We start from the raw sequence: 24,996 nt of genomic DNA, 5'->3' as shown, positions 1-24,996 counted from the left end.
ACACAGCTGAAAAACCATTTCTCTTTTCTTAAATGTTTTTCCCTTAAAAGGCCACTGGATCATTATCTGTGAGATAACGCAGTGAGTGTCTGGAGAAAACACACACACACACACTTGAACCTTTTTGTGCTCCCTCACCTGCACCAGATGATGACTGCCTCTGCCTTACGAAAGTGGTCACCATGACAACAGTGTCCCATCTTTCCCTTATTCCCGGGTGAAGAGGTGGAGAGTAAACACCCTGGAGAGGAGAGGGCAATGAGTTTTGTGTAGGGAAAAGCTGCTCGACTGCTGATATCCGGACATCTGTTTGTCTTGTATTTACTTACATGTATTTGCTACAAAAACATTTTTAGCAAGATGGTTCGCATCTCTTCAAAGCTGCCCAGCATGTGTAAAAATGTTTAATCCTCAGTGGCAACGGACTCAGACTCCGGCATCTGCTCCGCGGAAGTGACATTTAGTAAAGCACTGCTTCTCAGCAGAGCTGCTCTGCGGCTCCAACCTCCCTGTGAAATTACAACTTGGAGATCGCAGATGATTAAAAAACACATTCACCAAACAACACTGGACTTCTGCTGCCAGCATAGCAGTAGTACTGTAAGTGTCAATGGCAGCATCAAAACAACAGATCACTTTTTTACCATTATGCTGCAGTCAGCTGCACAGACAAAGGGCTGAATGAGTTTATTTGGCTTATTTTTATGTTCTGCTGTCAATGTCCAATAAAAACTAGTTGGCCAAACTAACAAGTTCTGTAGCTTGTTAGATTTACCATGTGTATTTTTATATTTTTCCAATAAAACGTGACAAGTTCTTTATTTATGTTCCTGCCTTCAAACTACACAGAGAGACGGTTGCACCAAGCAGGAGTCCAATACTTAGAGTATATTATAGAGTGAACTGAATAATACAGCGTGTCAGTCTACCTGGCACTTTATACACTGCTGCCCTCTGCTGGTGAGGCACGTGAGTCAGTTTGAATGTGCTCTAATGATTTTTTGTTAAGCTCAGCTTTCATGTGATTTTACATTGATTTGTTCTGAGGAAAATCTTTAGTTGAACTGCTCACAACTCCTGTTGTTTACATGGGGCAGCAGAGGTGAATGGACCGTTTGAAGCTGCTTTTCTAATTTAGTAATTTTGTACTTTACATACTGTAGCATTGAGACTTGTGGCGTGTTTGAACACAGCATTTAAAATAAAAAATAGACTACTCCCCAGTGATGCAAACAGATGGGGAAATAATACTGACTTCACATAATTTATTTGTTTAACAATAAAAATGCATTGAACAGTACATACAAAAACAGCAAAATATAACTTTATTCAAATAATCAAGTCATTCTAGGTAATAAAAAAAAGCGATCACGCTGACCATGGATGAAGGAAAAACGTATAGATACAGTACGTACAAACATCAGGCACAGATTTGGTGATGATCTGATTAGTGCAGGTGATGTGTAACACAATAACAGGTCTCTGAAATACATGTTAACAGTGGTGATGTGGGGGTTCATGCAGCAATGTAGTGCAAAAAAAAACAAAACAAAACCAAAAAAACCCCTTAAAAGCAAGGATTCATCTGAGGATGACTCACAATGTCTCTCTGAGGTCTCAAAAGTCACATATTTGATCCAAATGCTGAGTAATTAATCGATTAACTGGGAAAAAAAAAAAAAAAACATTAAACAGAAAAGGTTGTAACAACATTCAGATGTTTGTTGGACAATCTGAGAAGTTTTTGAACATATAATATCCCAAACACTCATCCATTTATCACATCATAACCCCTTATTTATCTTTGTTTTACTGGATATTTTGACCCTGTTTGGACTTTGTGTCTAAACAAATTTCGCCCCATCTTGTTTACCAAAACATCGCCCTGTGTATTACAGTCCTGGAACCGGAACTGGCCTGACATTTCACTGGGTTACTGTTCTGCCTCGAAAACAACACCAGCAACTATATAAGCTCAGAGAACAATTCACTGAGATCAGAGAAACACTGACTGTCAGAACACACAGCTGCTGTGCGTCCTATAAAAATGAAAAATGGTCCTTCATAGGAAAAACGGTGAAGCAAAATGACCAGATAAAGAGCAGTGACAGTGAGAGGATACATTCAAACATATGAGGCTTGAAGACTGAAACATCTGACAATAAAACATAATGAGCTGGAAAAAAAAAAACACCTCTACAGTCAATCATCAGGCACAATGATGATGACTTTTAATAACGTAAACATTTCAAGTAGCATCACGGAGAGAATGTAATTTATTATTGTACGTGAGTGGTGAGAAACCCCAGTGAAGATGCTGAGGACACATGACCCAGAGAACAAGAGAACAGGTAACACAACTTGACCTAAATATTAAATTATCTCCACTTGGCCCCTGGCTCTTATTTTGTCTCCTTTTCTTTAGTGTTTGTTTTATCCTACACGGAGACAGTCGGATTTCACCAAATGTGCATTATTAAAAATAGTACTGAGTAAGTTGGTGATCCCAGAAAAAACATTCACACAGTCAGCCTATAAGAGCATCCCTCTGATTGTCGCAACTTATCTTTGTCTTTCTTGTGTGGCAAACCCCGACTATCTCAAACCTACACAGGCTACGACTCACCTCAAAAAGCTGTTATCTCAAATTACAGCGACACAAACAATAAAACAGAGATAAGTTGATAGTTTAGGGCATTTGAAGAGTCAAGGGCCGAGATAATGAACAGATGGTGAAAACATGAGAAAATAAATTAGGTGTGAAACTAGTTTTGGGTCACGCGGTTGCCAGTGTCTGTGTAAAACTTCAGGTCCTAAAAGCTAATGTTCACCATCTTGATCAGCAGGGGGAGCTCTAACAGAGGAGCAGGAACATCATCATCCTTCTCTCACATCACACGCTTAACAACCAGGTAGAGGGCCAATCTAAACATGTGACTTAAACCAACATTCATGCCACTTATTTTCAGGGTTGATCTCACGGACCGGGTCCAGTGGCATTCTGAGCATGAATACTGAACAAAATCCACTTCTTGAACTTGAATCAATTAAACGAATCGAAGTGGACTGACCCTAAACCTGCGTAAGGACATATCCTCAACGTGTAACATCACAGAGGTGCATCTGAAAAACTCTCAACATGTGTCAGGTGCGAGTCTGTGACTCACACAGAGCTGAAAAGGAACATTATGTAACACGGATGCATAAAGCAGGTGAAAGACAGCATTTGTGCTAAAGTCATACAGTAGTGAGCTGTTAAGTTCCTGCATGAGTTTTCCACCATTTTAAAACTTTCACTAACAAACTGGTTATGAAAAGAAGCTACAATAAATTACTAATTAAATATCTGGAGCTATGAATTATCTTGAGCTCTTAATGAATGCGGCTCAACTCCTTGAAGGATGTAACCGGCTGTGTCCTGAAATCTGTTCCTCTAAAAATGGATATGCAATATTTTGAAATGAAGCCTTCAAAATGATCAGTGAACACTGCAGAGCCAAGCTGTCAAGTAATGAAAGTGTAAGCAGCTTAGACATGAAGTTCCAATATGCTCCACCTGTTTTAAAGCATTTCTGACTCTGATTCACTGACGTCACAGTAAAGCAACACTTCACACACTTTCACACAACAACTCACAAAGCAAGTTATGGTGATTATTTCAGGCAGAAGCTGTACTCCGGCAGCTTGAAATGTATCTATATATCGAACTCTGAAAATGCACTTAGGGTTTATATGAGCTTTTTTTTTTTGTTTGTTTTTTGTTTTTTCTTTTTGTGAAAAGCGAGAACCTGAAGCAGAATTAGACAGCATTTAGGATTTCTCCATCCATGTCAAGCCAAGCTCAGACCTGCTGAGCTGTACAGAGCTGGGCTCCTATTCCCATTATTTCCTGAAAACAACACGTGAATTCACTCCAACAAACTCCCCATTTCAAAGTCATATAATGATTTGCACTTTTTTTTGTAACATGATATATCTACCGATTAAACAAAATAATTCTCAGTGCAAATTATGATAATGAGAGAAGCCATCATTAATTAAACTAAGAGTGAGCCCTTTGGACTTTTGAGAAACCGTATGATGAACTTCGGGTAAAGGTTCCCTTTCGAGGATGAATAAATATTTTGTACATTAACAAACACGAACAGTGGACGAACAGGAAGTTACTCAAGTCTTTGTGAGGATGAAGCTGGCGGAGTTTGAGTTGGAGCGAGTCACATGTAAATACTTTAGGGAGTGTGGACAGGAATAGCAGCAAAAACTAAGCCTCCAGCATGAATTACCAGGAAGTGTTCATCAGGAATCTCTTTTAAAGCTAGCAGAAATAAACTGCTGTATGTGGGAACGCATTCTTTTATGTAAGTTTGAAATATCTAGAGACTCAGTGTTGGAAACATGACAGTAATTTTTTTTCCCTTGAGCAAACAGCAAAGAGTCCCAGATGGACACATCCCAGGTCTTACTCATATAATACAGCATTGAGACGCCCCATGTTGGAGCTGACACACAGTGTTAAAGCTTTTTAAAGGGCATATAAATAGTTGTGATATAAATATGTGCACGCAAAGAAAGTCATGGTCACTTTGGGTAAAGGTTGTTTGACACAGTAAAGCAGGGTTAGCTTGTCTACGGAAGTCCGACATCAAGTCAAAATACTATGGTAGTCATTTTGAGAAATGTAGCCAACAGCACACTGTCCTCGTTTTTTAGGGATTTAATGTAACAACTGCACCAAGCTGAGGCTCCAAGTGACCGTTATAATAACCTCTCAATAACAACTTAAAGCTGCCAACCTTCAGGTCATGACCCTGTTCAGGAAAAAAATATTAGTCACGTTGTCCTTTTGGAATCAACCTCAAAATATCTTCTTCTCTCGAGTCATTTCAGACAGTCCCCAAACTGGCTGCTGTGAAGTTGTCACTGGCAATTCAGGTCAGGCCGGCTGAGCCAGGACCAGATCTGGATCATCTGCTGCGGGGTCCTCGGGTGAACGAGCATTAAACTCTTGTAGGCACAGGGATTTGACCTGTACTTCTCCTCTATGTCAAATGTCCTGAAGCCTTTGTGTTTCTCGGGAGCCAGCCCTAGCTTCTTAAGACACATACCTGTGTAGACATCATCTATCGGGTAGAGCGGAACACGCTGTGACACACTGTGCAGGCGAGCAGCAATGTCTCCAGAGTAAAGGTACCCGCCGCCTCCAGCGTATGGAGGGTACTTCCCGACGTACATGCTCTCTGGGATGAAGTATTTCACCTTCTTGTCTCGGTGAGGCCCTGCATCTGTGATCACGTCACCCACAAACAAGTCCTTAGCTTTGGGCCCCGGTAGGCCCTTGAGGAAGTCCAGGATGCGGTATGTGTTGACAAAGACATCGTCGTCGCCTTTGAAGATGAAGCGAGCACCAGGGCAGCGAGTCTGGATCCATTCCATGAACAGAATTTCTTTGACAGTCAAGTTAAAGAACGAATCCCGGTAATCCCACTGGATGATGTCCCGATGGCGGATGCTCTCATCGTGCAGACTACTGGATAGATCTGGATGGTGGTCCCAAACTGTGGCGTTGCCAAGAAGGAAGACAGTCACCACTGTCTGATTGGCTATAACGCCCGCCCGTCCCCAGGACTGACGGATGGCCTGGCGGCGGTCAAAGTGCGATACCTGGGATTTTACAGCAAGCAGCAGGAACGGCGGCTCCTTACAGATATCAGGCTGGTCCATCATGATCTGGTAGGAGCGGCAGTGCATGTAGAGCAGGAAGTCCTTGAAGCGGTTTGGTAGGGAGTTGTAGTCTTTCACCTGAGTGGTAACCTTGGTGTTAACCTTGCAGGGGTCAGAGGTCAAACCAGTGTCAGTGAGCCAAACGGGCATATCTGTGGCGCTTAAGTTAGCTGTCAGGATGGGATTGTTCTGAAAGTCGAGAATCTGCTGCTGGCGGTTCCAGTACGCCGAGACCGGAGCCAGTTTAGTCCAGAAAGGTTCGGAGGGGATGTGGACCTTGTGATGCTCGTTTTTGTCTTGGCTGCTGTGTCGGAAAATGAGGATGATGATGAAGAGGTTCACCGTCATCACTGTCACCACGAGCTTCAGCCTCTTCCTCTGCACTGCCATGACAGCGTCCTGCACCCGTCACCACCTGAGCAGACACACACGGGAAAAGAAATAAAGATGTCAGTGACAGGAAAACCCCTTGCTTCCATCTACTGGACAGAAGTGGTTCATATTGTATTTAAAGTCTGGTCATTATGTCTAATGATATCAGGCATATGGGTGTGTATCATGCAACATTGCTTACTGTTATCAATAAGCATCAATCAATATCAATAAAATAAAGAAAAACACTACAAAAGAAAAACACATTTTATCTGCTTCTAAGAATCAGAACACAGCTCCCAAATAAATGTGACTTCAATTGAATTTCAATCAACCTTATCACAAAGTCAAACAGTCCAACAGGTGAGAAAATTTACAATATTCAACTTTAGATTTTAATTTCAAATTTAGACAAAGCAGCTGCTGAAGTGGACAAGCAAGTCACAGAGTACGTCCTCTGGAAATTAACGTTGATTGTAAAGTGGAACTGCAATTAGTCATAAGTGGAGCAGGACAACACAGTACAAGGTTTCACGAGAGTCACAACGTTTTTTGTGGAGCCACCAATCAGTGAAGTAACCTGTTGCTTGATTTATTTATTTATTTTTTACAAAAGGTAATTAATAAAAAAAAAAAAAAAAAAAAAATCTGCAATAGATCTTTCATGCAGCTACGCCTTTTGAGAGCTTGGCCAATCTTGACAGGAAGTCCAAATGGGGTGGAGATCAATTGTTCTTTCAAGTTAATGATCATGAAAACAAGTCGGTGACTACTGTGTCCAGCCATGTGGGTTTATAATTCGAGTGCACTGTTTCATCACTTTTCTCTTTGTTAAGTAAGAACCAGAGGAAAAGGAAGAGAGTACACTTCAGCTACAAGAGCACAGTGACACACAGTCACATGAAAATGCTTGTTTTCCCCAAAGCGTTTTAACTTCAGAGGAGATAAAATATCTGAAATCTGAATAAACACAGCAAATGACAAACGTCCATCATGAATGAAACTTGCTATGGGTGAATGAACCAAAAGGGTCTCGACTGGAATGATATGCGGAGCAATGCTGTTGGATGTAATATGTCATCCTCACAATGAATCTTGGGGCTTTCTAATAACTGCAGTCGGTTAAGTTCCTGATGTGATGTGTATCTCCATTGGTGTGTTCTTTTGTTGTGCAACCGTATCGGTGGTTCGTGCTCAGATATTATGTAAAACAAGAGCTGGTGTCTTCCTCAAACACACCTCAGATGGGTGGTGCTTGCCATCAGGGCTTAAACCCGTGAAACTCTCTAAACACTTGAAATCACTGATCCTTTTCCATCAGGTACTGCTCTCCCACTAAAGCGTCACAGTGATTGTGCTCAGCCACTGTGTAACATGAAATCAGGAAATCAGGCTGCAAACTCTGCAAATCAACAAGCAACAGATGTTGTTTGGTTTACCCAGCATGGTGTGTGTGTGTGTGTGTGTGTCAGTGTGTGAGGCACGCACAGACAGGCAGTTATCACAATCATTAAGCAGCATGCACACAAACTGGCAGTTCTGGCTACAGTTCAAACCCAAATACAATAAAACAATTAGACAATTATCAGCCATTAAAAAAAAAAAGAGTCACCCAAGGTCATGTTGCAAGATTAGCCTGTAAGAAAAAGTATGAGCTCTTTAAAAGGTACTGGAAACACAGCTCTTATGTAAGTCATTACACCACACTACACCTGTGGCTGCTGCTATGTGTCTGCTGTTAGCAATATCATGAAAACTGCACCCCAAAACTGAAACGAGGACAATGTGTGAGTAGCAGGTCTGAACAGACAATCCAGTCCTCCGGTGTCTTCGTCACTTTCGTTTCACTCCTTACTGAAAATGTGTTGCTTTCATTTTGATAGCCGGCAGTACAAAGGCGACAGGAAACGAGGGGAGAGGGGAGGGATGACAAGCAGCAAACCCAGCCAAGCAGCACAAACCAGTACGTTACCAGGACGATCCAGTTGAACGTTTTGATTTTGATAGTCTGTAAACTTCAGACTACATGTGTCCTGTAAAAACAGCAAACTAAACTGCAGAAGAAGAAACGATGATTTTAAAAAAACGTAATAAATGGAAGTAACTATGCAGCTTTTTCTCAGAACCGAAGCCAACAGGCCAGAGGGCACGCTCTGTGAGCATCTGGTAAATATTATGGTCATTCAGGGGCAGTTAAGGTTTTGCTTCTTGACTTTTTCCAGTGAAATCCATGTCAGGGAAAAAAAGAAAAAAAGGACTGAGAGTATACAGCCGTGCTAGCAGCTCTGTGAGGCTGATGAAAATGTGAGTAAAGTGGTTAAAAAAAAAACAACAACTTCCCAGACCTCAAAATGATTATCTTAAAATTGCTCAACAGTTTAAAACCAAACAGTTTTTCATTCATTTTCATATATGATAAAGACAAGCTGCAAAACTTCATATTTGAGAGGCTGGACCCTGAAAATATTTGGCATTTTTTTCTTTTTCACTTAGGACCCGATTCATTTTCAGATTGATCTACAACTTCTCCCTCCTCTGAACGAATCCCTCCTGCCTCTGCATCGTGTTGCTTTCTCAGCCTCCTAGCAACAACTCTGCACTGCTGTTTGCTCTCCTTCCTTCTCCCTATCCTTTGTTTACCCCCCCCCCTCTTTTTTCTCCTCCTCCTTGCCTCGCTTCTCTTGAATTTTGCTCATATTACAGAGAAAAAGGAAAGTGAACGCAACACAGAATGATGATCCCTAATCCTTATGGTGTATCAGTGTTGTATTACTAACAAGAGCAAGCACAGACATAGCATTTCCTGCTTAGACCCCCCTCCTTTCTTTCTCTTTTGCTCATAGATAATTAAGATTTCCTGTCTGCTGTATCACCATACAAACATGCAGACTTCTGGGAAATGAGTTGGTGGTGGCGGCGGTGGGGTTCAAAAGAAGACGGCTTAACAACATGTTGACAAGACCACCACTTCCAGACGTCTAATTTACCGTCAGTAATGAGAGGCTAAACATACACCTACCTACATTATCCTGATGGACCATCTGAGGCTGTTAGAAGACATTTGTTGCTACTGTAATGATGTAACAAGGCTGTTAAAGATGATGCTCTCATCAGTGGATCAGATTTGGGTGTGGTTTCCTGTTTATGTTGACAGCAATAAAAGGCTGAAGCTGTTCAAATTCCTGTTTTAATGCTGCAGAACAAAGAGTTTGTGACTGAACTCTACATCACAATAAGTTAAAAGTGTTTTTCCTCCAACAGTTAAATGTGAACTCCACCTTTCTGTCGCCGTGCTGTTGTAGCTCACACGTGTGTCTTTGTCCCGATTTTGCAAAAACCAAAACGGTGCACCAAGATATTAAAACTGTCCCCCTGTGAAAACAGAAACAACCCCACAGGCCGAGTGTTAGCAGCTTATCACGACCCGCAGTTAGGTTTTATTGTTACGAGACCTCTCGCGGCCACTGTAATTGTGACGGGAGCAAAGGTGGAATTCAGGTGACAAAGTATAAGGGCGACAAAGTCTGTTGGAAGAGGAGGAGGTTGGTGTGGATGGATGTGTCAACAGAGCAGGCCTGCACCACTATGCCCCTATAGGTCGTATGCGTTTAAGGTCGTTTAGGTTGGAGGACCTGTTTAGACGTCTGTTGTATAGATATACAGTACTGCACATTTGTTTTAAGCATTGAAAGTAAAGTGAGGATGCTTTCAAACACAATGCCACGCACACTTCATATTTACCTAAACAGCTCCAGTGCCTCAAACTTCTGCACATTACATAAGGAGAGATTCAGACGCAGAGCACAGGCATGATTCACTGGCACAAGCTAAAATGTGGCCACACAAGAAGCCCTGCATGTTTGTACTTCACAGAGGTGAAGGACTCTCGTAAATGACACAACAGTGCGAGAGGCAGAGAGAGTGGTGCGTCTGCTCAGGGGAACATCTTTGGCCGAGTCTTTAACAGTACGGAGACTTTTATTGTTCATTAAGTGTGCATCATGCATGAGAAAAGGGGGATCAGGCAGAAGTCATAGCTTTCTTGCCATGGTCTCTCCTCCTCTGAGCTTAACCATTGGCTGATTTAACTGTTAAGCTGGATTTATAGTTGAAACAAAGGATTAACGAGAATCCTGCTGTAGGTTTTGATTTATAGTCGGACGTCGGATTTCCCCTGTTGATATCGCCTCCGTAAGAGCTTAAGGCATGTGTTGTGTTATCAAGTCATATCGTACTTTATGTTCTCCACAGTAACAGTGTTTACATTCTTTCATGTACTTTGTGAAACAGAGCAAAGGTGAGCTACGGTGATTCATACAACTGCAGTTCCAGCCAGGTAATGTGCAGTGCCTCACACCTGAATGACACTACCAGCATGCAACGGCTGTGTTTACATTCACTCATTCATTCGCACAGAGCAGTGACAACAATGAGCTGAGGGTTTGCAGAGTAATCACTCTTTAAGTATTAAACAACTTATCAGAGCCCCGATTTTAATACACTTTAACAGACCTGAGAGGCAATAAGGTACAAGCATTTCCTGAGGCCATGACATGAAAGAACGTATTTGAAAAGCTGTTTATTAAATCACAATGACTCCAGAATATTTGACTGTGGTGACGCCAACTGTGATATTATTTTGTTTATGTTGCCTGTATTCTTTAGGCGTTAGTGTAAACTAGTGTAAGCATTGTGGGCCTTATGTGATGCACACTGGCTTTTGCAGACATCAAAGGTGTGGCCTTAAGGTTACCACACGCTACATCGACCTACATAAAGTTTTCTAGTTCAAAGTTTCCTTTAAATCACACAACTCTCAGACAGCACAGTGATGGCATAACAACCCGGATAAAAATCTGAACCATCCCCCGAGTCATAAGCCTCAGGACTAAAATATTCAAATAACGTCACAACTGAGGGATTCCCAGACAATAAAAAGCTTATTTTACAAAGACCTGACCTTCCTCTCGTTGTTTTAAGCCACGTGTGCTTGCGCAATAGGTGTTTGTAACCTTCACGTACGTAACCTTTGCAGACAAAAAATATTTCTGCCCACAGAGCTCCAGCTGGAGAGAGCTTATGATGAAACTTTGTGGTGTCACTGGTTTGGGATGTTTTTTTATTTAATTTATAATTTTATAATATAAGATGCTCTTGTACAGGAAAGTAGACATGTAAAGGAACCAGTTCATTTTTTATTCTGATTGACTGAAAACTGAAACTTGGGACTAAACAGCATCTTGCACAGTTTTGCGTAAAGTACGTTTCTGTAGTAAGTGTTTAAGTGAATCCTCTCCTGGTTTTGGCTGAAGTTCTCTCGTCAGAACTAAACATAAATTCAGAGGGCAACAAACAGAGGTTACCAACTCCATCTGTGATGGTCAGTGAAAAGTGCTAAAAATTTAAAAACCCTTTAACCTGGCAGTGTTTGCAGGGCTCCCTGTTAAGCTCTTAAAACATAACAGACTCTTAACAACTTGTAGATGGAGCAGGTTGGAAGAACAGTGGAGCCAGATGGACTTTGATGCCGTTTGCGGAGTCAATGATCAGCACAGAGAGCAGGGCTGTGACACACTGATTAGATCCGGCAGTAATCAACTGGACAATGCCAGACTATGTTTGACCGTTGAGGGTTTCCAACTGATAAACTGTTCAGTGAGGTGAGAGAGCCTCACCTGGGAGGGGGGATGGGCATGAGACAGCAGAAAACAATGGCACTAGCAGGTTTAAGGTGTGTGTGTGTGTGTGTGTGTGTGTGTGTCTGAGACTCATTGATTTTAAGCAGATCCTCAATCAGCTGATACAAGATTAAATTAAGTTAAATTTGTGTTTGTGTGTCTTACTTCCACTTACTTTAAAAAAAGAAGAATGTCAGCTTATCATATGTGTAACAGTGTTCCTGACGGTGCGAGCTTACACTCTGGAATCTTACCTGTGCAGGTGAGCGGGCCTCCTCAGCTTGTCTCGTCTCAGCGTCTTCCCTCGGCTCTCTTACCCCATACTGCGCTCCGCCCTCCGGGGAAAAGGAGCCAGCGGTGAAAACCGATGAGAAAGGGGCGGAACTGAGAGGGAGGGGGAGTGGAGGAGGGCTGAGCCTGAAAACAAACGAAACAAACATCAGCACGGCTGATCTGGTATTTGGACTCGGTGATCTGTGCCCTCAGATAATCCCATCATCATCGTCATTGATTAGTGTTAACTGATATGATCGAACAGTGGGGCTCACTGCCACAGGTCAATGGTCACTCGGTCACAGAGATGCAGTATTTACAGTAGATACAACAAAGCTGCACTGATTAGTCAATCAATTGCTCGACAGAAAACTAATCTGCAGCTATTTTGATAACCTGACAATTGTTTTAGTACTTATTAAGCAAAACTGCCAGATCTTTGTCGGCTCCCGCTTCTCAAATGTGACAATTTAATACTTTTCTTCACCAGGTTTGATAGTAAACTGAATATCTTTGGGTTTTGGACAGTTGGTCAGACAAAACAAGATATGTGAAGACATCACCTCGGGCTGTGGGAAATAATGATGGTATATTTCTCTAATAATTCTTAGTTGCAGCCCTAATATACAAGCTTGTAAAGGACAAGATGCAGCAAGAGCACGGGACGCTGATTGTAAAGCAGCTCTGCAGATGACAACAGCGTGAACATCTTAGTTGGATTACAATGATTCAGACTTTAATTAAAACAAGACAAAATAACATCAACCTCTCAAAGCAGCTCTGGACAGACTTGGTCTGTAAGTAACAACGCAACTCCACTGACAGCTCTGCGTAAATATTTAATATTTTATCATGCACACACATAGCCAAGAAATCCACTTTCTATCATGCCCAATCCCTAATGTGAAAAACCGTGTTTCTTGTATAAATAATGACAAAGAAATCAGATTACTGCAAAAAGCCGACTGGAGCCTGGTTACTCAAGTGCATATCAATGCCCTGACCGACAGCCTGTACATACTGGCACAGGTGAAATAAAGACTGAATCACACAGGCCCTTCCCACCACAGAAAACAGAAGCTTGCCAAATAGCTGTTTTCGTGGCTTTTCATTAGCTTACAGACATTTGTGCTGGTCCGTGTTATTTTCCCTCCTCGGGCTTAAAATTCTCAAGTTTAAGCTTCTCTTACTCTTTAGACATGCTGCTGCATGCACATCTGCTGCGCTCCAGATCCATCAGTTGGAGGAGCTGAAGGATCTTCATGTCGACGCTGGCATCACAGTTCTCTGCTGCTTCCCATGAAGCATGTCCAGAACACCGCCCCATTACTGAAAGTGTGCTAACATCTGATAACTCTACCACTCCAGTTAGAAAACCAGGTAGCTCTAAAGTCACCCAGATCTATATAAACTGCATTTCTAATATTCTCACATTTAATTTTATGGTTATAAAAATAGAAAATAAAGACATTTACTCCGCTAGACGAGAGGGCTGGAGCTTCACGGTCAAGCACAGACTTAGAAACTTTGCTGAGCGGTCTGTTTTTCTGAGCAGGCCACTTGTGATCAAATCAAAACATGATGCACATTAAAGCTACATGTAAACAAGACTGAAGCCCAATGCAGAGAGGAAAAAAGATTAGCAGGGAACCAAAGCACGTATTTTGAGCCTGACTCCAAACCAAGTATAAATATCCCTTTTATTTATTCACAACGCTACTGACTGCTGTCAACAGTCTACTAATACCACCAGTGTTGTGAAACAAGCAGAATGTGAAGTAAACACCAGACAAACGGTGGATGAAGTGAGTAAAACATCATCAACACCGGTGAATTAAAAAACACCAAAATAAAGACGTTACCAAAGAGACTGATGTGGAAAGCTCCCCTCACACACACGACTGGATTTGGTTAATCATTAACCAGCTGGTTGTGCTGGTTAGGTATTGGGGTCAGCTGATAATGAGGCCATATCACTTTTTCACGTTGCCCCGCTGACGAACTAACAGCCTGAAACGTTCACTTCAAGACTAGATAATTATTTAATTGCTTAATTGTTAATTAACAGTAGAATGTCTATATTTTTCTGAACACACACAGACTCTGAACACACCTGTATGTATTTCACTCTCTGTCCTGTTTTCTTTACAAAATAAACGTACTTCTTAAACTTAACTTCCATTCGATAAAACAGTCACAGGAATCTTTCCAACAACAAGGTTTTTTTCTTTACTGGGGCCCAATATTAGCAACTGACGATAAAGAACTGACAACGGTTTGAGGAAAATGCTGCTGTTAAAGTCTAACCTGTCTGCATGTCAAAGACACTAAACTGCTCCTTGTTTGGTAGCTTGCTGTGACCAGTGTTTGTTGAGTGTGAAAGTGAGACTGTCTGTGAATGTTCTCATTCATCCAGGTCATAGTTCTCTCTTTGAAAATTGAATCGAAGGCAACTGGACATATGTTTGTCTGGGAAGACGTTTCGCCTCTTATCCAAGGGGCTTCATCAGTTCGTATGCATCGGTCTATCTAGTCCGCACTAGTCAGACTAGTGCGGACTAGATAGATAGATAAGAGGCGAAACATCTTCCCAGACAAACATATGTCCAGTTGCCCTCGATTCAATTTTCAAAGAGAAAGTGAGACTCAGAAGCAAACTGCAAAGCGCTTTGGATTAAAGTGCTACGTAAATGCAGCCATTTACCTTTACAGTGTTTCAGTATGGATTATTTCCAACCTTCGCTCCTACAACTTTCCAAAATGCAAGAACTTTGTTGGAACTGGAAATATTAGTAATGGAAAAACAAATTTTTAAAAAAGGTAATAAATAATTATGCTCTCAGTTTACTTTAGGCACATTTTACTTCCTGTAACTGTCCCACCAAAATGCCACAGACCCTCTGTAACTAAAATATAACACAAAACACCCAATACATGTTAAGAGCTATTTGTGTTGGCAGCTGAGAACACAACCCACAAAGTTGCTCTGACTAACAGAACGTGGTTTCACAGTTCTTCATTTATCAAGCCACAATCTTGTTCTCAGAATTAGTGTCTCATTACAAAATGCTATAAAAGTATAAAATGCAGCTCAACGATTTTCACAGTAAAGAAATTACATGTCCTGAGTTCAGAACATTAGCACACACATGGCAGACAAGAGTCCATCGACGAAGACGCATCAGGTCTCTGGACAAAGGTCAACTCTTACCTGACTGAGGGGGAGAGTGGACACAGAGGGATGTCCGACCAATCAAAGGGACACAAAACAAAAGTGGGACCAAAAAACATTCAACCGTTTCTCTGTGAGCTCTTCCACCTGGCAACAAGGCTTAACAAGCGTTGCACAGGTGAATATGGAATCAGGTTAAATTTTCCAGTCTTCTCCCAGCTATGCCATAAGCCAAAGAGTCCCTCACACTGGAAGACTTTCTTGTGTATTAATTGTGCTCTATAAACATATATTTTCTGTTTGTGAAGCACGTTGTGAACTTGCTTTTGAGAAGTGCTATCTGAATAAATTTGTTATTACCAGCCTGCACCTGTGCAGGTTATAACTACCACTGAGATATTTTTGAGCACTACTTGACCCAAGTCAGTGGAATAGAAGAGGATGTTTTGGTATGAGGGAATGTGGGCCTCATCGCGACACGGCGTGAAAAGAGGAGCGCCATAAATAGCCTGTGGGCTGCAACCGAGAGATGCGCTGCCTGAGCTCGAGTCCGCCCAACAAATATCGACAGTCATCACCAGCATTCACAAAGGGCTAAAGGTCACAGACACGTGGGCTTGACTGTTAATTTCGCTGGCTTGTAAAATTAGCCCTGTGGCCTGTATTCTTGTTAGTCAGCAACTAAAAGTCACACATAACATAACATAACATGTCCTATATTCTGGTTTGCAGAACAGTTACAGTATTTTCCATCAAGCCAGAATTTGTTAAATAACCTTCAAAAAAGTATGAAGTCGCAAGCATGACCCTGAATAATGGATATCACTCTTTGGAATTTAAGTACATATTCACAGCATATTGACCCCTGTGGAGTTGAGGTTAGCTATGTGCCTGCAGCTGATTGGGGACCTGTGTCTTGCTCAGTGACACTTCAGCAGCACTCAGCACTTGTGAGAGACATTAGAACATGAAAGCGTGAACCCGGGTCCTCCAGCTGAGGGTCAAAACGTAGTGCATTAAAATAGAATGGAATTGCTCATTATCAACAAATACTTGTCACTCTGACTCCACGCGCTAAAGGTCATCTCTCTCTGCGCCACGACTCGTTCACTCACACTCCACGTCTAAACTTAAAAATGTGTGTGTGTGTGTGTGTGTGTGTATGTATATATGACTGGAATGACAAGTACTCTCCCTGTCCATGTCAATGCTCAGTTAATGCATTACACAAACATGCCAAGTTTAATCCTGACACATGACTCACAGTGTGACCTGATGAACAAAGGCGCTGTGTACAGTGGTGTCCGACAGTCTGAGAGGAGAGTGGTCTCAGACCGTTGGATCCCACTGTGAATATCTCAGCAAAATTTATCATGTACTCAACACTGAGATACAGTTAAATAATCAGGATTACAATTAATGGTAATATATCCATTGTTCCATACATGGGTACAGTGGCATTATTATTAAAAACCTGCACACGTTGATTTGCTCAAACCTGAGCCACAGTATTAAATAAGCTACAGAACAATTTCGAGGGGGAATGGGTCACAGCCCATCAGGCCCTGCATTATTAGGAATAATTTTCCAGTACTGTGGATTATCCTGGGAAACCAGGTCACTGTTCTGTTGTTCAACACTGTGTTCATAACAAACAAAACTCCACTATGTTGGCGAAATGAAGTTACTTAAACTTTAGACCTTTTCTTTTTTTTTTTTTTAGCAGGGAACAGCTGATCACTTACACATCCAGCAGATATGGAGCAACATTATCATTCATGTGGAGTTGTGTTCTTCGCCCCCTGAGAAATGCTTTTGCTCTCTGTCAATGCCGATACTCCACTATACACACCAGCTAGCAGCTAACCTTGTGTGCCTATCGTTTGGGGCTGGGCAGATCCTGTACAGCAGGCAGTGCTGTGGCTGGAGATAGGGTTGATAAGAGAGGAGGGTATGAACTGTAACGGCAAAGCTGCAGTCCAGAAACCAAAAGCAATGAGCTGGAAAGTTACTCTAAAGCTCTGTGGAAGTGTCACTCAAACTGACAATTACACAATTATTTTTCAACAAAGACATTTCTGTAATGAAAATTTACTTGACTCAGAAAAGGGGGATCGTGTGTGTGGACCAGTCTGTGATATATATGGACAAAATATTCCCTAGTAACTGTGGTATTAAAAAAAAAATCAATATACTTAGACCAAAATTCAAGTGTTGAAGTATAAGAAATAAGATTTATTAGTCCCACAATGGGGGAAACTGCATCATAAGCACCCTTACTGCATGCTATCTACAAATGATAATGCAGCAACCAAGATTAAGGCTTCCGGCTTTACTCCTTCTTTATGTTTCACAGTACAGACTGTTCTGCAGCCATTCATTTTATGCACTGAAGACGAAAAGCTGTGGTCAACATGGTACATTATGAACATGAACATTAACAGAGGAAAACAACAAACCGATTGCCTGTAAGGTGAGGGGAGGCAGTGCAGGAAGCGTGTGCCAGCAAGGGAAATAACACACAGACACAGTGGCGTTGTTTACAATAAGGCAACTAATGGAAGTGCAGCGAGGAAGACAACCGTGCCAATACGCTATTTCAGTGATGGAGTATTATGATTCCACATAAATCACATTTACATAAACGAAGCACTTTCTACAAGCAAACAGAGACAGCGAAATCAGCTGGTCATTCTGCAGTTGCACAAAATCATTTTATTTTGAAAGTCAAAGTGAGGGAGTGCGTATGGGGTGAGAGCGCCGGCTGAGCATCAAACTTCGTCAGCTCGCTTTAAGAACTCACCCTTCCGATTTTCGTGATAATGATCTAGAGAAACTTAGACGACTGAGAGGACGCCACGCCCACCCCACCTCACTCACCATCTCCACTTCCCCTCTTCTTACTTGACACAATGGGCTGTACACAAGCCAAGTTTCTAAACAGGATACAGTAGTGTCTATATGGTGCAACTAGCGGTATCATATATAGCGGTAACATCGTAAGAGGGTCACCATAACTCACACATGACACACACCCTCATAACACCACCCCTCTTTTGCACAGCTTTATAAAAATAAAAATACAAGATAATGGCCTGAAACAGCCTGCTACTTCTGAAACACGTGTCTGCAAACACTATAAACAAAGAGCCATTTGGGAATGAGGTCTATCTTGGCATTACGCCTGTATTTTGAATCATAAATGCTGGTAAATGTTACACATCCTCAGGAACCGAGGACAGGAAGAGGGTATAGAACAGAGAGAGAGAGAGAGAGAGGAAAAGCGCAGACAATAGGGGACGAGGTTTCAGTCTGCTAACTGTGAGTTAACATGCCCAAGTCTCTGGTCAATCAAAACTGATTTCTGTGCGACAAAATAATGTGTTTAGCAGTTTAATATTGATTTCTTCTAACTTTCCTGTGTTATGTCAATAATTTCAACGTAAAGACTGAATTTGTCTCAGTCGCCTTATTCCATTGCAAAGTTTCACAGCGATATCGTGCCTCTGACCATGTTGGGTAGCAAACTCGTTGATCTCTGACCTCTGTGTCTCCTAACAGTCATATCCTGTTTCCCAAGCCCTGAGAGCACTGCCTCATCAACCCAACCGTATCCTCTCTGCCAAACAGTTAACAGAAAGGAGGAACAAAACTGCGACTGTCTCGATCGTTTCAGTCATTTTTCAAAGCAAAAATGTAAAAAAAATGTTAATATTCTCCCATTCCAGATTCTCCATGAGTGAAATCTGTAAACTTGCGGCCTTGCCTGGGGATAAAATATTTGTTAACTTTATTCTAAGGCAAACATTTTGAGATGTAACGTCTCTGTTTTGCTCAGACGTGGTCATTATCATCTGAGTGAAGTCTTCAAATCATAATTGTGTCACACTGGATCAAATCCCTCTGTAGCTCACTTTCCTTCATCAACTTCCTCCTCCCCCAGCTAATCTTTTCCCAAAGTACACTTCCTTTCCGTTTATTCTTGCAGTGCACTGGAAAGCAGCTGCTCAACACTGAGAAGAGTGCCTCTGGTGATAAACATACAATGCTAACCAGTGGGACCTCTCAACAGACACCACGGCGTTAAGAAAAGGTACGAAAAAAGGAGAACGAAAAGTATCACTGATAAAGTTAAAATACAGCTACTCCAACATCTAAAAATACAGCTGGTTAGAGCAGAGACATGTTCGTCCATCCGCATACTGCTCATATCCTCTTTGAAGCCAGCATACCCGGGAACACTCAAGTGTTTGCTCAAAAAAATCGGACTCATCTTTTCAGCTCTAAAGGCCACCAAATTTTTAAATGCTCTTGACTGACCAAGCCGGTCATTTGACCTCGGTCATACTGACCATCAGTTTCACTTGTCCAAAAAAAAAAAAAAAAAAAAACAGATTAGAGGGGAAAAGACACCGAAACAAGAAAGAAGTGAAGATGGCTGCGACACAGGCCAGACAGGCTGCCACCAGTGCAGACATGAACCGTCTGCTGATGTGTGCTGCCTGCAGAAATCAACCCACAGACAACACAACGCAACGTTCCACATTTAGACCGCTTTGACCCAACAGCATGCTGGAGTACAGAGAAAACTCAGCCAATGTCACAGTCATACTACTCTCTGAAGGCCCTCACTAAGACTTTAGTTTGCTCAGTGTGCTGAACACATGCAAGGTATCGCTTACATAAAGGATCTGTGTGTGCGCTGGCCATCACAGGCAATACTGGTGTCAGTTTATTTTTCCACTTCGCCATTAAAGACTTTAAACCCACTGATGCATTTGCCTGTCGGCAAAACGGCTGTAACATTATGGATTTGTTGTGTTCCTGCTGCAGTATAATCCTGTAAGCAGTTTTTAAAATGGATCTCGGAAAACAGTGGGAGCCAAGCACTAAAGAAACAGCAGTCGCTTCTCTCTTTCACATGTGAGGGTTAAAATAAAAATTCAAATGAGCTACTCATGAAAGAATTTCTATTTTGTTTTATGTAGCATGACGTGCACTTTTTGTGTCTCATCATACAACTGATGCTGTAGGTACTGCAGTCGTTCCTGACCTCTGCAACCTCTTTGGGTAAAAAAACTAAGAAAACTTTAGCCAGAAGAGAAGTTAATGGATAGAGTAAGAAGGCTGAAGAGCAGATAATCATAGAAGAGCCTCTTTCACAACTTAGCAACAAACAGAGATGGAGAAAGAGGTATCATCCTGAAGTATTGCTCCACATCTCTTTCAACCATAACTGCTGTTATGGGTAATACACACGACAGTTAATTTCATAATTAACAAGGTGCATTCAGTCAAGTTAGCAAGCTCTAAACTCTATGTGTAGTCTCAAACAAGTGAAGGGCCACGTTATACAACCGTAAAACTCATTTGACTTTTTGGGAAACACTGCACGCTTGTTTGTTGTCTTACACATATTCAGAAGAGGAGACTCATATCAGTTTAATATTTGTGTGTCCTGCGTGCAATACATCCAGTGTGTGTTCAGAACTGAGACTTAAAGCAAGAGGAAAACTGCGAGCTGGACTCTGTCTGTTAAATGTTGCATTTAACACACGTGGAAACTGAAAAACAAAAACAACTGTGGCGCACAAAGCACTTAGCACATGCAGATGGGTTTAGTCATTAACCGGCAACCAACCGATCCATCCAGCTCCGTCTGGGCTAAAAGCGAGTGCGTGGGTGCATTTTGGTTTTCATGGCAGGAGTTCTAAACATGTCGACAGGACGTACGTTGTCTGCAAACTTTGCCGCACTAAGCTAAAGTACTGTGGCAATACGAGCAACATGAGGGCTCCAGGTTCGAACCCCAGTCTGAGCTCTTCTGCGTGGAGTTTGCATGTTCTCCCTGTGCCTGCGTGGGTTTTCTCCGGGTACTCTCCGGCTTTCTCCCACAATCCCAAAAACATGCACATTAGGTTAACTGGCCACTTTACGTTGCCCCTAGGTGAGTGTGTGCGTGTGTGGTTATCTGCCTTTGCGTGTCGGCCCTGTGACTGACTGGCGACCACTCCAGGGTGTACCCCGCCTCTCGCCCGTAGTCTAAAGACAAGCGCCTGAAGCCTGTTATTCCACTGAAGCAACGTACTGTCCACGAGGTGACAACAAAATTAGCCCCGGTGACAGACTACATCTAAAACGAGTTTTAAAAAATAATTTGGAAGTTACAGCTACACAATACCGAAGGTGCTTTGCGATGTTTCTCAATATAAGAGAAGTTGAGTAATTCAGCAGCTGTTTTTTTTTTAATGGTGCAATATGTTTATGGTGTATTTTGGGTTACTGGTGTCAAACGGAAACTGAATAACCGCAATAATGGGCTGGTAATTGAATCGAGACCTGTGTGTGTGTGTGTGTGGCTGAGCTAACATTAAATGTGACCAATGTGAGTACAAGTAAAGTTTGATGAGAACGCCTGCTAACTAAAAAAAATCCTGCAAAGAAAAGCAGAGGTTCAGGTTGAGTCTGGCTGTGTAGCAGCAACGCTGCTGGCAGCTCTCAGGTTGTGCACAGTCGCAGTGTTCCTGCCGTGGTTTCCCACTAATGTTTAGCTGAAACTGGGCTGGATTATGCTGAATTTTGCTGTGGACTGTTTCTCTTGCTGACTCCAGGGGAAAGGTGGGGACAGTATTAGTGAAAATGTGGAACTCTGCTTAACCACTAACCTGAAAGAAAACACTGTAGGTGTTTTTCTGTTGCGTATTGTAAATGAATAAAGACTGCTTGTTTTGTTTAAAGATTTCTTCAAGTTGGATGCAGTAAGGAGCTCAGGCTAACAGGCAAGTAAACGCATTCACACTGAATCCTGCTCTGGTCTGAGGCATCTACAGAGAGACTGTTTGATGCATTGCAAACTGGCACATTGCGACGGTCTCTCTACACAGGAAAGCGAAGATTTCTGTGTCATCATGAATGACGAAAATGTGCTTATAGTACAGACCTGATGGGATGTCCCCATAATTAGCAGCACCCCTGGGTACTTCCACATCTCCCATTTGGGAAATGCTGAAATTACTGACCTTGAAATCCTTGAATTGAAATAAAGACGAGTGCAGAGCCAGATCTTTAAATCAGAAGGAAAGACTGAGCCCTTCTTACCACAATGCATCACTTCATTTAACACATTAGAGAGTCAACTTTCTTTTACAAGTAACGCCCTTCAGTGCTCATTGAAAATTATGTTCTGTCCAACTGTAGCACCTTAGCTGAGAACAAGCAGTCTGGAACTAAAGCAGCTTTTGTTTTCTGGTATTCAGGAACGTCATGCCAATCCATCAAATGGACAGTCAACCTGCCTCGGACATTTGTGTCCATGAACACGCTGATGTTCTTGGTAAAAAGAAAACGCATACCTTACGCAGCTGGTTTTCATTACTCATCTCCACATCCCTAGAAACTGTTAGTCAGCCCATATCAGGAATGCCTGTGAAGTGGTTCCTTTGGCGACACAGATTAGTTGAGATGAATACATGAGGAGGTAGGAGAAAATGCCCTGATCCCGAAAGGTCACAGGTTTGATTTAATCAACAGGTGAATGCACATCCCGTGACGGTCAAAGTGTCCTTGAGCAGGAAAGTGAAGCTCGAATGCGCTCACTGTTCCTGAGCTGGAGGAGTGAGCACTCCACACATGATGTGGAGAAAATGTTGGCTAACTACGCAGAGTGTTTGCTGTATCTGAGGGGAGGAAATGGCTTTGAGATGACCAGAGTGTCTCTGTTCGTCCAAAACAAAACGAACAGCCAGTATCTCAATCTCTAACTTACTCTACCATAGCAACTTAAATGAGCAACTTCGTGACTTCTTAAAACTCCAACCACCAAATATGTTCTTCCCAACAGACACAAATACACAACAAACATTTTAACTTCCTTTTCCTGAGGTTGCTCATCACAAGACATACGTACTGTTCTGTATTTATCTTCTTGTATCACAAGCTGCAGACCACGCAGGGCTGGGAGATGATAAAGAGAAGCGGTAGTAACAGAGATTAGTCACACCTGCAGAGTCACAGGAAAATAACTGTCATAGAGTACAGCTCGGTACAGAAGAGTATGATATAAATGAGCGATAAGACGGTATTTGTTTTAGGCGAACAGAGCTAAACTACCAAAGAAGCAAATCCTTTTGCTCCCAAACTTGGTGTTTTCCTTGTAAAATCTCCGATAAGGGGCTTTCCCCTGAGTGAACACAGCTTGTGTGTTTGTTGTCGTTTGTCTCATAATATTCACTCTCCGGTCAGAATTTAGCCCCATTTTTTATTTACAAGCACATCAGGACCTTAAACCCAGACTGGATGGATGGATGCAACTCACCCAAAGAGTGGTTTGGACTTTTGTATGTAAACACAGCAGAGCCACAGAGCTGACACACACACACACATCTGCTCAGCAACTGTGGAGTATGCTGCTCGTGCGATTAAAAACTTCTATCTTGCAAAGTACACGTGTTCTCAGACAGAGACAGAGAGAAGAGGACAGACTACTGGGCTCCGGACTGGGACTTTCTCCAGGTTTGTTCAGCTTGAAAATGTAGGTTACCAGAAATGTAAGACAGCCAACATGCAGACAAAAGCACCATTCATAATTCACTCAGTCTGTTATCTCAATCAAATATTGGAATAAACGTTATGTGCCTCATTTTTTTGAGCCTCTAAAGTTTCTAGGAAACAGGGCAATCAATGTGATAAAACTGTATTTACACTAAGCAGAGCAGAAACTAACCAGTATTTTCATTGTTTTTTTTTTTTCTATCCATAAAGAGATCAACTGCTTAGTCTAAAAAAAAAAAAAAAAAAAAAAAGACAGAAACGTGTGTCTCAGTTTCTCAGAGACCAAGGTGACGACTTCAAACTGGTGGTTTGGTCCAAATATTTTCAGTCTAACAGGAAACCAAACAGAACCTTTAGTGAATGTCTGTGATTTTTTTTTTTTTTTGCTCGATAAATTACTTTTCTTTTCTAATCAGACCCATTCCTCGTTTCTCTTGGAGAAAAATAAAAATCGTGTTTTGGCGACGGGAGTCTCGTGTTGAACTTAACCCTGAGGTTTTTCTTCTCTCTTTTTCCCCCCTCGCTGTGTTTTGGCAGTGAGGACACAGTGAGGCGCGTTATAACCACACACACCCATTAATTACACCTATATGTTTTCCTGGGTCAAGACTCAAACACTTTGGTAAAACGGCGGCTCACTTACTGCGTAGGTTACTTCAGTCAACGGCTCGATGGTCGTTAGTGTGGTTACTCCTGTAATGTCCTGGCAGAAAACTCCTCCGGGGCTGGGGTGGAGGGGGGGGGGGGCGGGGGGACTCACTTGGTTTCAGCCGTCCTTCCTCAACCCAAAGTCGGCCGCCGGACACTGGCGGCGCGGTTAAATAAATCCATGTGAGTTTTGTTTCCGGCGGTTACGCGTTGACATTTTGTCCGCGGTTCGCACCTGTGTTCCGGACGCTCACGACTCCAGACTGTTGCTGAGCCGCACCGAGACACTTCTCTCCCCGGACCTGGTGACGCGCTGCTGTGGAGCTCCACCTCCACCTCCTCCCACTCTCTCTCTCTCTCTCTCTCTCTCTCTCTCTCTCTCTCTCTCTCTCTCTCTCACACACACACACACACACTCGTGTTACTTGTGTTGAAATAGGCCGTGCTATTTTGAAAAGGTTCGTCCGTTTGATCGATTGAGCAAGCGCTGCAGTCACGTGACTGTGACCACAAACCGGTTACGGTAGCTTCACTTCCTAAAAGGTAAAGAGCCCCAGACGCTAACGTGCACTGAACTGAGAG

At 42.3% G+C, this 24,996-nt stretch overlaps 1 protein-coding gene across 1 annotated transcript; it reads right to left on the bottom strand.

Annotated features, from left to right (window-relative positions):
• Window positions 1–1,302: 1,302 nt before the first annotated feature.
• On the bottom strand, window positions 1,303–24,706 carry b3gnt2b (UDP-GlcNAc:betaGal beta-1,3-N-acetylglucosaminyltransferase 2b). The gene is made up of 3 exons (XM_041049820.1): window positions 24,410–24,706; window positions 12,026–12,188; window positions 1,303–6,136 (listed from the first exon to the last, which is right to left on the bottom strand). The coding sequence occupies exon 3, from the start codon at window positions 6,109–6,111 to the stop codon at window positions 4,918–4,920; it is 1,194 nt and encodes a 397-aa protein (XP_040905754.1). The 5' UTR covers window positions 6,112–6,136; window positions 12,026–12,188; window positions 24,410–24,706; the 3' UTR covers window positions 1,303–4,917.
• Window positions 24,707–24,996: the final 290 nt, after the last annotated feature.

Source organism: Toxotes jaculatrix, chromosome 11, assembly GCF_017976425.1.
Source record: "Toxotes jaculatrix isolate fToxJac2 chromosome 11, fToxJac2.pri, whole genome shotgun sequence".
Lineage (NCBI taxonomy): Eukaryota > Metazoa > Chordata > Actinopteri > Toxotidae > Toxotes > Toxotes jaculatrix.
The sequence above is the reverse complement of the archived record's forward strand: the minus strand, read 5'-3'. Positions and strand labels throughout refer to the sequence as shown.

Coding starts and splice junctions, on each gene's coding strand:
- b3gnt2b (XM_041049820.1), bottom strand. CDS start 6,111: ATGGCAGTGCAGAGGAAGAGGCTGAAGCTCGTGGTGACAGTGATGACG.